This window comes from Haliaeetus albicilla, chromosome 27, assembly GCF_947461875.1.
Source record: "Haliaeetus albicilla chromosome 27, bHalAlb1.1, whole genome shotgun sequence".
Taxonomy (NCBI): Eukaryota; Metazoa; Chordata; class Aves; order Accipitriformes; family Accipitridae; genus Haliaeetus; species Haliaeetus albicilla.
This window is the reverse complement of record NC_091509.1, coordinates 8265123-8277721: the sequence shown is the minus strand read 5'-3', so window position 1 is coordinate 8277721 and position 12599 is coordinate 8265123. Positions and strand designations below refer to the sequence as shown.

At 44.4% G+C, this 12599-nt stretch overlaps 1 protein-coding gene across 1 annotated transcript; it reads left to right on the top strand.

The window, feature by feature from the left end:
* The first annotated feature begins 5200 nt into the window (after positions 1 to 5200).
* CCNG1 (cyclin G1) lies at positions 5201 to 12387 on the top strand. Its single transcript, XM_069772569.1, has 7 exons — positions 5201 to 5410; positions 6167 to 6430; positions 7537 to 7790; positions 8371 to 8449; positions 8532 to 8630; positions 9964 to 10158; positions 10815 to 12387. The coding sequence occupies exons 2-6, from the start codon at positions 6167 to 6169 to the stop codon at positions 10153 to 10155; spliced, it is 888 nt and encodes a 295-aa protein (XP_069628670.1). The 5' UTR covers positions 5201 to 5410; the 3' UTR covers positions 10156 to 10158; positions 10815 to 12387.
* Positions 12388 to 12599: the final 212 nt, after the last annotated feature.

Below are 12599 nucleotides of genomic sequence, written 5' to 3'. Positions count from 1 at the left end.
TCTCCATAAAAACCTGCTTTAGATTAAAGCTCTTTCTTTTACAATGATGCTATCTACAGCAAGACACATATAGGATTTTTCCCTTTAATACAAGGCATTTCTAGACGAAGTGAAGTGGAAAGGACACAGGATTTTCAACAGAGTCAGACAAAAGATCTAAGGACCAGTTCATAAAGATGAAAGAGCCATGGAGCAGCATTGCTCCAACAGGGAAGACTAGCCAGAAGCTGAGGACAACCCTGGCAAAGGCAGGGCAGGACCTCACCAAAGACACCACCCCACAGCAGGGTGAGCAGAGGCAGTCTGGCGACAGCCACAGGCTGTGCTGACAGTCCTGTGATTACCAAATGAGAGGTGACAAGGCAAGTCCAAGGTCAGTCTGGGAAGTCCAATCAACAAGTCTGGACAAGCAGGGGAGAGGGCTGACCACAGTCCTTCCTAGACCATAGCTCTGAGCTTAAGTGAGGTTCCCGAACCCCTGCGTAGTGAGTATGGGTGAAAGCCCCAGGTGAGGCTGGCCCAGGTAATTAAGACCTACTGGTGCTCTCTGGCAGTAAAGATTAGACATTTAGACAGATTTCTGAAAGATATACAGACACAGATGAAATAGAAAAGAGGGGAAGATGTCACTCCCATAACTATCCACTCTGCTTCTATGGCAGGATTGCCACCTGTCCCTGCAGCAGTCCCAGGACTAGTACACTCCTCAGCTTAGTACAGCCACACACACTGAGATCAATGTGCCTTCAGCCACCAGACCAATTCACAAGAAAATTGGATGTTCTTGCCTCAGGCATGACAACCACCAAAGAGGTAAAATAGACATCTATCAGAGCAGATCTAACACCTTTAGCTACCCAGTCTTAATCCTCTATCTCATATTTGCCAGAGCTACTAGGGAACAGCTGCAACACATTTAAGTTACTGGTGCCTTCACTGTTTGCTGCCACTCTGTTGAAGAGTCTTCCACCCACACACAGCAGACTGCAGAGCAGATGGTGTGCGTACTCGCTTCAGCCACTTCAGCATCAAGTCTGGCACCTTAGACCAAGACACCTCTCACAGCTGCTGCCCAAGTGGCTAACAGTAGCCTAGACTCTGCACCAGGCATGTTAACTACATACAATGATGAAGGTGTTTTGGGCTTCCACTTGTTAAGTGTCTAAGCCCTAGGAATGTTTTTAAATCAAAACCTGTGCATTACATTTAATCGACACGATTTGGTTTTCCTTAGCGTTGCTTCAGTCCAGAATCCTTATATTAAGAACGCAAAATAGGCCAGTGGCTTTAGCTGCTGTCAGTGGCTTCCGACCAGCTCCAAGGCCCACAGCTTTTTAGAGTTCTCAGTCTATTTTTAACAGCAATTTAAGAAATAAAAGCTATTTAAAACAAGCAGCATAAAAAGAAGTATCATTTGCTTCACATGATTATTATGTGCATAGTAATGACAGGAAGACTACCGCAAATGTTTTCCAACTCTTAAAAAAAAGAAGAACACTTCCTTTGCAATATATAATTTTGAATTTTAATTTAGATAACTCAGATTATTTACTGGCAACAAAAGTATGCATATTCATGAGATCTGATTTACTATAATCTTTATTTCTGATGTTCTGCATCTGTGAATACTTGAAGTACTTGAGTTTGCATTCATGGGCAATTATACAGGAATCTCATAGAGCAGCAACAGATTGATTTATACTTAAGAGTTTGTAGCACAGAAAGCCAATTCATTTTCTTTCAGAAGGGCTGTGGCATAAGATTTGGGGTTGATGCTTCCACCCTCATTTTTTAACAAATTACTTTTTCTTGTGTAACAGACATACAAATCAAGGTCATTATCATGAGGGTCAAAACAGTGATTTTTAGATGCATTCACTCTACCAATAGTTAACAAAGGTCTGAGAAGAAAAGTTAAATAGCAAGTGGAAACCTAAAAGTTAGATTCTGTGCAAGTGAATGGTGCTTTAGAGGGGAGAGTTAGACACGCCCTTTGGTCATTCCACCTTCACACCCAAGGGCTCCGTCAAGTTAACTCATGCTAACTTCCATTGAACCTTCTAGAAATACAAACACTTACTATGCAAAACACATTTTTCTTAAAAATCTCTGCATCTCTAACCGTACTTCTTTCTGGTCTTGCCTTTCTTGTCATTCATTCCAGCCTTCTGAATCACAAAGATTCTTGTAATCAAAGAAACTTTAATTTCTAAAGTTAAGTCATAGGGAGAATGAAACAAACCCATAACAAATCAGTGAGGAGTACAATGGCAGAAAGTAGGATGAATACAGCTTTTAATGCATATACTGAGTAAATAAGATGATAAAGCTCATTGATGCATGAAACAGTCCCTCTGTTTTACACTCACACTCCTTCAAATGAATGAACACAACTGCGGAGGCTTCCCAAGAAAGCTGCTCCCCCATCTTCCTTTCCTTGAGGACAATAGACCAATGAAAAGTGGTAATGATAGCCATTAAAACAGAAAAGGGGAGCATGTGCAAAGTGCTTTTAAAATCGAGTTTGGATCACTGTATTTAGAGCAACTCAGGCTAACTGCTGCTTTGGTGAGTCTCACTCTTGGTGAAAACACACATAATGCTCTTGCCAGTATTTAGCCAACGTTTCTAAAGAGTAAAAAACCCACACATACGAACAATTTTTGCCGAACAGAAATATCTTATAACTAATCTTTATTTTCCACATAGTCTGCTTTAAGGTGAAAGTAATTCCACAACATTACTCCAAGACATATAAAGATAATGAAAACAACTGCAGTTTCTCATAGCTATAATGCAAAAGCCTCCCTCAGAGCAAATCCACGATGGTGTTCATTTTGGGTAGAATGGACCAGAATTTATGCACACCAGATCATAGTTTGTTGTTGGTAGCAACTATATTAGACATACCTCTGGCTAACAAGAGTACCCTGTTCTGAACAACTGCAGTATTATTTATCACATCTGTCAGCTAAACTGTCTCATGAGAGTAGATACATGCCTTTTTTTTTGTGTCTCACAAATATTATGCTAATTTTACCCCAAAGGGCTTTAAATTCATCTTGTCCTGTACTCCTGGCAGATGTGACAAGCTCTAACGTTATGAATATTGTAACTCAAATATATATAACCCCTGTGCTATAGGGGAGGGTAAAATACTGCCTGGAACAGGTGTTGGCTGTTTGCAGTTTGCCACCACTTAAAGCACAACTCAGCCTCCCTCCATTTTTTTAAAGAAAGGTGTAAAGCACTTTAGAAATAATGCTTACAGCAAATGCAAAACAAACACCTTCATAAGCAGATAAATGTAGAGACAGAAAAATATCCTGTCTCAGAGGATATAAGATGACTTGACTTGTGCATTCAGTTGTAGACTATCAGTAGAGCTAGCTAAAAGTGGTGCCAGGAACGCTGCCCAAAAGCTACATAAGTCATTCAGCCTTCCTTTCAGGAAGATTTTTGAACATCAGACAAGCTGATAGACATCACTGAAAAAAAGCATTCTTCTCAGGACAGTTATCACCTAGGCTGTACTGAAATCTTGGAGTTCCTAAAAGAAGTTCCTAAAACCGTAAAGCCCACCTGGATTTGAACTCTTTCAAGCCCTTCTGCCCTTCTGAGATTCAGAGTACTTCCTCCCATCTGCAAGATGCATATATCTTCAACATCTATATATTTAATGGTAAAAAAGGTTTAGGGCTGCATATCACCTCCTTTATTAGTCACATATCAACATATATTTTCTTTGAGGAGTCAGAAGATCAAATATAGCTAAGAGGTTTGCCTTCCTAAAAACCTTGCATTGCAGAAAATGTTAGTTCACTCCTTAGTAGAATTTTAAGCCTTTCAACCAATTCATAGCAATCACCACAGAATAGGTTGAAAGTTTGAGACTGAAATAGAAATAACACCCCAACGGTTTTAGGAAAGCAAGTACTTAAGCACCTTTAACCCATTTAAAAGTCATAGCATCCATTATAGATCTGCAAAATACCTCCCTCAGCCATTTTTTCAGCCTTTATAAGAAACTGGTCTTCACTTTTGATAAAATAACAGATAATGGAACATTTATTAAATAAATAAATAAGTCTCAGGCCTCAAGCGTGCCCTAAACAGAAGCTCTCTATAGTAAGCAACTCCCTTTACTTGCCTAAAGCCAGTTCAGAAGTGGAATATTTTCTGCCCCTGGAATAGTTTTAAGCACTGTTTAAAGTGTTTTTCAACAATACCGTATCTTTTCCAGATCTTGTAACATAACTACTTATCTCAAAGAAAAAAAAAAGTTTATACACAACTTGACCCAACACCTACAACAAACTAGAATTAACTTGCGTCAGCAACACATTCACCTTAACATAACCCTGAGTAACTCCCGTCAGTTTTCTGAGCAGAAAGAATAGTTGTTATTTCACTCAACCAAACACACACAAACAAGGAAGGTGAAAGCAGGGGTACTTGTAAACGGCCACCTGAATACCAGACAAAGCCTGCCAACTCAGGCTGTTTTAAGTGAGAGGTTGGTTGGGTCCGTCTGTTAGTCTTGACCTTCCATGAACAAGACTATTTCTGGGGGACTGGAAAGTGTTTAGAAAAGAAAAAAATCCTTACTGCTCTATACCTAAAGAGGTCAGTCCTGTAGGAGGCGGGAGCAGTCTCACCCCCGACTCCCCCTCTCCTCAGCCCAGCAGGAAAGCGGTTTCAACTCCCCTGACCCGAACGCCCAGCAAGGAGCCGCCACAAGCGCTTGAAAGCGACTCATACGAGGGCCTGGGCGCACGCTCAGCAAGCTTTCGGCTTCCAACGAGGGGCCGTACCGAGTCCCTGGCAGCCCCGGGCGCGGCGCGGCCGGCCCTCACCGCCGCCGTTACCACAGGCCGCGGCCCTCGCGCTCGGAGGAGAAGGCCGGCGCAGCGCGGGAACGCCGCGAGGGCCCGCTGCCTGCGCTCCCCAGCCCGCCCGGCGCCTCGAGGGCGAGGGAAGGGGCCGCGCGCTCGCCTCGGGATGAGGCGGGTGGGCGGCGCTGCGCAGAGGTACCACCAGAGGCCGCCACCGGGCCGGCCCTGCCCCACCTGTCTCTTAGCGACGGCGCTCCGCCCCTTCTCGCCATTCACGTCCCGTGATTGGCCTTCCTGGAGGTCTATCACTCACTCAGCCCCGCCCCCCCGTGCCGGGCGGAGCGGAGCCCGGGGGCGGGGCGGAACGGGACGTGAGGAGAGGAGCGGAGGGGAGAGAAGGGGAGCGGGCGGGCTGGCTGCGGGGCGGCGGCTGCATGGCGTTCTCCCGGTGGTCGCTGGCGCCCGAGGAACCGGGCAGCGCTTTGGCGTGACGCCTCGGCGCCGCTGTCGCTGCGGGTCGTCACCGGCTCGGAGCCTCCCTCCACGAGAGAAGGGAGCGGAGCGACAGCGACAAGGTAAGGGCGCGGGGCCGGGCCCCACCGACGGCGGGTCTGGGCTCCTCCGCGCCGCGCCCGGCCCGTCCGTGGGGCGGGCGCGGCTCCTCCGTCCCGCCGAGGCAGCTCCAGGCCCCTCCGGCCGGCCGGCCGGCGGAGCCCCCGCGGCGGCGAAGGGCAGGCCCGGGCACGTCCCGGGCAGGCGGCGCGTGCGCCGTGCGCGGCCCCGCTGGGCCCGGGGCGGGGGGCGGTCGGGCGGTCGGTGCGGGGCTTGTCGGGCGCCTTCGCCTGGGATTTACCCGGGGTCCGGCCGGCCCCGGCTGTGACGCCCCCGGGGCCGGTGCTGGCTCAGCCGCCGTGCCGGCCAGCTACCGAGGCGGGCGGCGTAGCTCCGGAGCTGGAGCTGGGGAGCGTTACTGCGGTGAGTAGGAGGGTGGCTGCACCCGCCCCAGCCGCCCGGCTGAGGGGCCCGGTGGGGCCCCGCTCGCTCCGAACGCGGGGGAGCTTCGCCGCCCGCGGAGCAGGCGGTGTGTGGCTGTCTGTCCGGACACCGGCGCTGCGGGCCGGGCGCCGATAACCCGGTGTGTGCCCGAGCTGATGCGTCCGTTCCGAGCGTCACACGGGGGCTGCTCGCTGACAGAAGTACTTTGACTTACGAATGAGTAGTTTGCACACCTATGGAGAAAGGAAGGTTTCAATCTTTGCTTTAGAGGCAACTGTAACTTTGATTTTTCCCTTCTAGCAGTTTGATACACTTAGATTTGTTTCTGGTTACAGATGATCGAAACGCTTGTAACTACCGAAGCTCAGGAACTGCTGTACCAGCTCACGGCCCTGTTGGAACAGGAGTTAAGATGTCAGCCAAAGGCCTCTGGCCTGAGACTAATTGAATCTGCTCACGATAATGGCCTCCGAATGACTGCGAGGCTGCGAGACTTTGAAGTGAAAGACCTCCTCAGCTTAACTCAATTCTTTGGCTTCCATACAGAGACGTTTTCACTAGCTGTGAATTTCTTAGATAGATTCTTGTCAAAAATGAAGGTAAGGCTTTTTTTAAAGTATAAGCTCTCAGTATTAGCTTCTGCTCGTCGCAACCTTGTTCCTATTATAAGCTAGAACATCTTGGGTTTAGATGGCTAAAGGTTAAGCTCCTTCCAGAGATTCTGATTGTGCAAGAGCTAAAGAATGGATTTCCCTGTTCAGATTTTAGTATTGTTAAGAAAGCTGTTCCCTCTGGAGAAGAGAAGGAAGAGGGCATCGGTTTCAACTTGAGGATGCCCATAGGCTTGGAAATGCAGGCCGTATTAATGGGTTAGATCAAGACAGATTGTCTTGCTTGCTGCATGTATACAAGAACATCTTAAATTACTTCTTATTTTACTGCTGTTTCAACCTACCCATAAGCCTCATGTATATCAAGAGGCTTGACGCTGTTCAGCACTCAGAATCTGGTAAAAAATTTTGCTAGCACTCCATTCTAATGTGCATATGTGGCATGCTGACCTGGGTTGGTTTTAATAGTCTAACGAGACAGGATTGCCACTATACTATTTGGTCAAGAACAAAAGCTTGTTTTCCGTGTGTGTTAAAACAAAAATGAGAAAGCTAGATGGAGCGGATAGGAAAATGATGATTTGAAAGACTTCCAAATCCAAAATAAGCAGTAAAAATGGGGACTGTAATGCCTATGGAATAAAATAAGGCAGTTTCTATATATGTATGTACATATGTAAGCGTGTGTGTGTGTATATATATAAAAGAGTAAGAAAAAAAAAACAAATTTTTTTTTGCATAAGCCATATGTACAACACTTTAAGTCCTAAAAGCTTCTGATTGGGCTATTATAGAACCTCATTAAGAAACCAGTTCTACCTCAATCAAAATATATTGTTCTGCAATCTCGCTTTTTAGATGAATGAGGCAGAACTTGTAGTGTATAATGGTCTTCTCATTCAGTTAAATAAAGATAAGAATTTAAGTAGATAAAAGACTGATTTCTTGATCTTCAAAATACAGAACAACCCTCCCCACACCCCATAATTTTTTCCTAAAATACACTGGTGCCTGTACAGTTTGGTACTTACATGTTGAAATGGCTGATCAAAGGCCTTTCTCTTTGAAAGTAACAACAATTTACTTTTGTTTAGGTACAGCCTAAACACTTGGGCTGTGTTGGACTCAGCTGCTTCTACTTGGCTGTGAAGGCATCAGAAGAAGAGAGAAATGTTCCCTTAGCCACTGACTTAATTCGAATAAGCCAGTATAGGTTCACTGTTTCCGATATGATGAGAATGGAGAAAATCATATTGGAGAAGCTGTCTTGGAAAGTCAAAGCTACAACAGCCTTCCAATTTCTACAACTATATCATTCGCTCATTCATGAGAATTTAAGCTGTGAAAGGTAAAATATCTAATATTTATTTTGCTATGACTGCATATGATCAGGAAGCCTATGTAGAAAAGTAAGCAGGGAAATTGCTTGACTTTCTATACTTAAAAAACCCACAAACTTTCTCCCTTACTGGTAAATGTCATAAATATGGATATCTATTGTTTCCTATTTTAATTTTAAATGTTTGCCTAAAGTGATCTGAAGAGTATTGCTCTCTGAGCTAAAAACAAAAAGTGCTTAATAATGATGGTATAATAAATCTCTGCTTACACTGCACTAAGTATTGCCTCATTGCAAAGATTTCAAAATCTGGCTTAGAAAGAGATTCCTTTCACTAGTAAGCATTAAAATTCCTTGTTGGTAAGCCTATTTTGACAATGCAACTCTCCCCAGTGTAACACAAGATTTATTTTTGGCATTAGGACTGCCAAAACTGAACACCTGTTTGACTGTAACCCTAGAACCTCTGGGACAAATGAGGCCTTTGTATAGATAATGGACATTCTCACTGCTTCTCTGAGTTCCCAGGGTGGTGCTGCCTTGATCAAGCTTGCGTTCTTCTACATTCATTCATCTGTTTTTATTATAGGAGAAAATACCTCAGTTTTGAGAGACTTGAGACCCAGCTCAAAGCATGTCACTGCAGAATCATGTTTTCAAAAGCCAAGGTAAACGTCTTGAAAGCTCAAAGACAATGAGACTACTGAAACTTAACAAAGCAGTGTTTAAAAACTTTTTCTCTCTCTCCAGCCTTCTGTCTTGGCACTGTCTATCATGGCACTAGAGATAGAAGAACAAAAACTACTGGAGTTGACAGAGGCATTGGAATTTCTGCAGTTGCATTCCAAGGTATGTATAGATAAAGTTTCAGGGGAGGAAGGAAGAAAAAATGCATGCAAGGGCCTATACAGTGGGGAAGGAGAAGGTCCATTGGCATACTGGTTTCTTTTGTGGCTTTGTTGAGTTGTGGGGTTTTTTTTCCATTTGGCTTGCCATCTTTGGCTTCCTATCTTATGTGAAGAAGCTAAAAGTACATCTATGAATGTGGTGGGTTGACCCTGGCTGGACACCAGGTGCCCATCAAAGCTGCTCTATCACTCCCCTCCTCAGCTGGACAGGGGAGAGAAAATATAAAGAAAGGCTCGTGGGTTGAGATAAGGACAGGGAGAGATCACTCACCAATTACTGTCACGGGCAAAACAGACTTGACTTGGGGAAAATTAATGTAATTTATTACCAATCAAACCAGAGTAGGGTAATGAGAAATAAAAACTAAATCTTAAAACACCTTTCCCCCACCCCTCCCTTCTTCCTGGGCTCAACTTCATTCCCAATTTTTTCTAACTCCAACCCTCCAGCAGCACAGTGCGACAGGGAATGGGGGTTACAGTCAATCTATCACATGTTATCTCTGCTGCTCCTTCCTCTTCAGGGAGGGGACTCCTCACACTCTTCCTCTGCTCCAGCATGGGGTCCCTCCCAAGGGAGACAGTCCTCCATGAACTTCTCCAACCTGGGTCCCTCCCACAGGAGACAGTTCTCCATGAACTGCTCCAGCGTGGGTCCCTTCCACAGGCTGCAGTCCTTCAGGAACAGACTGCTCCAGCGTGGGTCTCCCACGGGGTCACAAGTCCTGCCAGGAGCCTGCTCCAGCGTGGGCTTCCCACGGGGTCACAGCCTCCTTCGGGCATCCACCTGCTCCAGCGTGGGGTCCTCCCTGGGCTGCAGGTGGATATCTGCTCCACTGTGGACCTCCATGGGCTGCAGGGGCACAGCCTGCCTCACCATGGTCTTCCTCCATGGGCTGCAGGGGAATCTCTGCTCTGGCGCCTGGCGCACCTCCTCCCCCTCCTTCTTCACTGACCGGGGGGCGGTCTGCAGGGTTGTTTCTCTTATGTGTTCTCACTCCTCTCTCTGGCTGCAGGTGCCATTGCACAGGGTCTTTTTTGCCCCTTCTTAAATCTATTATCCCAGAGGCGCTACCACCGCCGCTGATGGGCTTGGCCTTGGCCAGCGGCAGGTCCGTCTTAGAGCCGGCTGTCGGATGTAGGGGAAGCTTCTAGCAGCTTCTCACAGAAGCTACCCCTGTAGCCCCTCCAGCTACCAAACCCTTGCCATGCAAACCCAATGAAATAAGGATTTAATGAGTTTTTAACATATGAGATTCTGTCTTGCTATTTAGATAAACAACAGAGATTTGACCTTCTGGAAGGAACTGGTGTTAAAGTGCCTTACAGAATATTCCTCGAGCAAGTGTTCCAAACCAAATGTCCAGAAATTAAAATGGATTGTGTCTGGACGTACAGCACGGCAGCTTAAACATAGCTACTACAGAATAACACATCTTCCTACAATTCCAGAGACCAGCTCATAACCGGTAACTCCTTGAAAAATCAACTTCTGATAATGTAGAAGTAATTAGCTGTTAACTACCTCAAAGTTTCTTATTCTGTATAGGTAACCTCTTGAAGACATGTAACATAAACATAGTAGGCCTGTCATTTCTCGTGTTCATGCTTGAGCCAGTGCTGTATCTAAAGAATTGGCAACCTAATATATGAATGTTGGAGAAAGCTGATCCTCTGGTGTGCTGTGGGAGCAGATATGTGTTCTACAGACATTGGGACCTCATTCAAACTAAAATGTGGAGTAAAACTGGCAAAAAGTTAGAGAAAAAACTTGGCTTGTTCCTATCCTAAAAAGAATTGGCTAAGAGAAAACAGTTGCCTATTAGAATGAGTTTCTTGTAATTGTTCACTTAAACCACTTAAAAGGAAGACAGCTTTATACAAGTAGAACTGTATAACTGTCTGTTTAGTATAGTCTAAAAACTGTAATTCAGTTATTCATATTACTGTTGTTTCACTCTGTAGAAATTGTGAAATACTTCCGTATCTAGACTTTAAGTCCAACAGCTACATATTTTCTGTAACAGCTGTCTTGCTGTTGTCTTGCTATATTAAAGTCTGATGCTTTGTTTGGCTCTTGTAAAAAGCCCTTCAGTTGACTGTTATTTTTATTTTTGTTTTACAGGAGTATAATAAAACGAGGTGAGAACCATCCTGTGACCTTGTTAACAGACACATGAATATCTGAGAAACAAAGTCTGAAACATGATCTTAATAATGAAGAACTCAACTCATGGAAAGAATATGTAACATTTCAGACTAAAGATCATTCCAGCAAATATGTTCTTTTCATGATGATTACAACAATATTCAGTGTCAGTTTTCAGTCTTATTTGTTAGACTGTTTACTGTTCAGTGAAATACCACAATACTGATGCAAGGAATTTTAACACCTTATAGTTTGTAGAGCAGCTTGTATAGTCTAACCTTGGTTTACTGTAATTGCAGGTGAATTATATATTTAATTTTTAAAAAATGGTTCACTTTCCAAAGATTACGTGGCACTAGGAAAACATCATGTGCAGTAGCACAGTGCTCCAGTGTCTCAATCAAACTAAAGACTAATCCTGCTCATTGCTGATGACAATAGCAAATGTCTGTCAGTCCACCTGACGGGCTGTTTGGGCAGTGTCACATGTCTGCATGTTCCTGCTGGGCAGGGCACTGGCCTTCTACCACAGAAACATTAAAAAGTAGGTGATGTGATACCCACTGAACATGTCAAGTTGCTAGAGCAGGAGGAAAGAGAAACCTTATTTCATTGCCTTATAAAAGGTAGGCAGTAACTTCAGTATTTTGTAGGTGTAGTTTACTGAGATTTACGAATTATTTCATGGAGTGTAAAAACCTCATGATACCTAATAAGGGCCTTGGGAAAGTACTGGGTCACCTGCCCCAAATCTGACATCAGTTTTCCAAAGTTTCGCTGTACAAGAGGTAAATGTTGATTATGAACAGGTGCATTTTTACAGGCACAGTAGGAGCAGGGCTAATGTCCCATCTTGGCCTGTATGTAGGAGCAGTCTAGTTGAGAAACACTGAAGAGTGCTTCAACTCTCATCTCTTTAATAGTAAGCTTTGTAAAATACAACTGTTTTTTTCTGAAGACCAGATCAGTGCTTGAGGCATATCATGCTTCTGGTGCTAACAAGGAAGTGAATAATAAGAACGTGTTATTGTATGTAAGCTGAATAGAGGTGTTGGGGGGAATGTTGCTAATGACCTCTTCAATTCTGCGTCACTGTGGAGCAGAGGCTGTTAGCAATAGGCTGTTAATAACTGATTGCCATATGAACTGACTCAGTGGAGAAGAGATAAGAATGTTCTGAATATAGTGTGGGCTTGGATGTTAGCCAACCAACCCATTCCTCTTTAGAGTAATAGCTGAGGGGGAAACCACTCTTTGCATATCTCAAACTAGTTAAACCTTTCACAGAAGACTTTGTACCAAAGCTCTATACAGGACAAATCAAGCCTTTTCATGAACTCATGGGAGTGACTGCACCGCAAAACATGTAATTGGGTTTTGCATCTGCCAGTGCTATCTGCATTGTGCTGGCCTGTGAAAAGCTTACAAATGATTTGGACAAAGGTGTGGTCAGCTGGGAGAGATGGAGAAGATTTAATGTGCAATTCTAGTTGTCATGTCTCAATATTTAAGATATGTACCTTTCAATTAAACATTGAAATGTGCTTAACTGAGTAACTTTTTTCCCGTTTGTTATAAAACATCTTAGTAGGAAGCCTATCAAGTGACTTAGAACAGTACCTGGAAAATTTCCAGGCAGGAGGTGAGAGATTATGGAGATTTTTTCAATTTTTTTTTCTTTTTTTCTTAAGAGGTTGAGGCTGCATGGGAAAGACTAGAGAACCAACAGGAAACCAACACAAGGTGCTTGATTAAAATTAT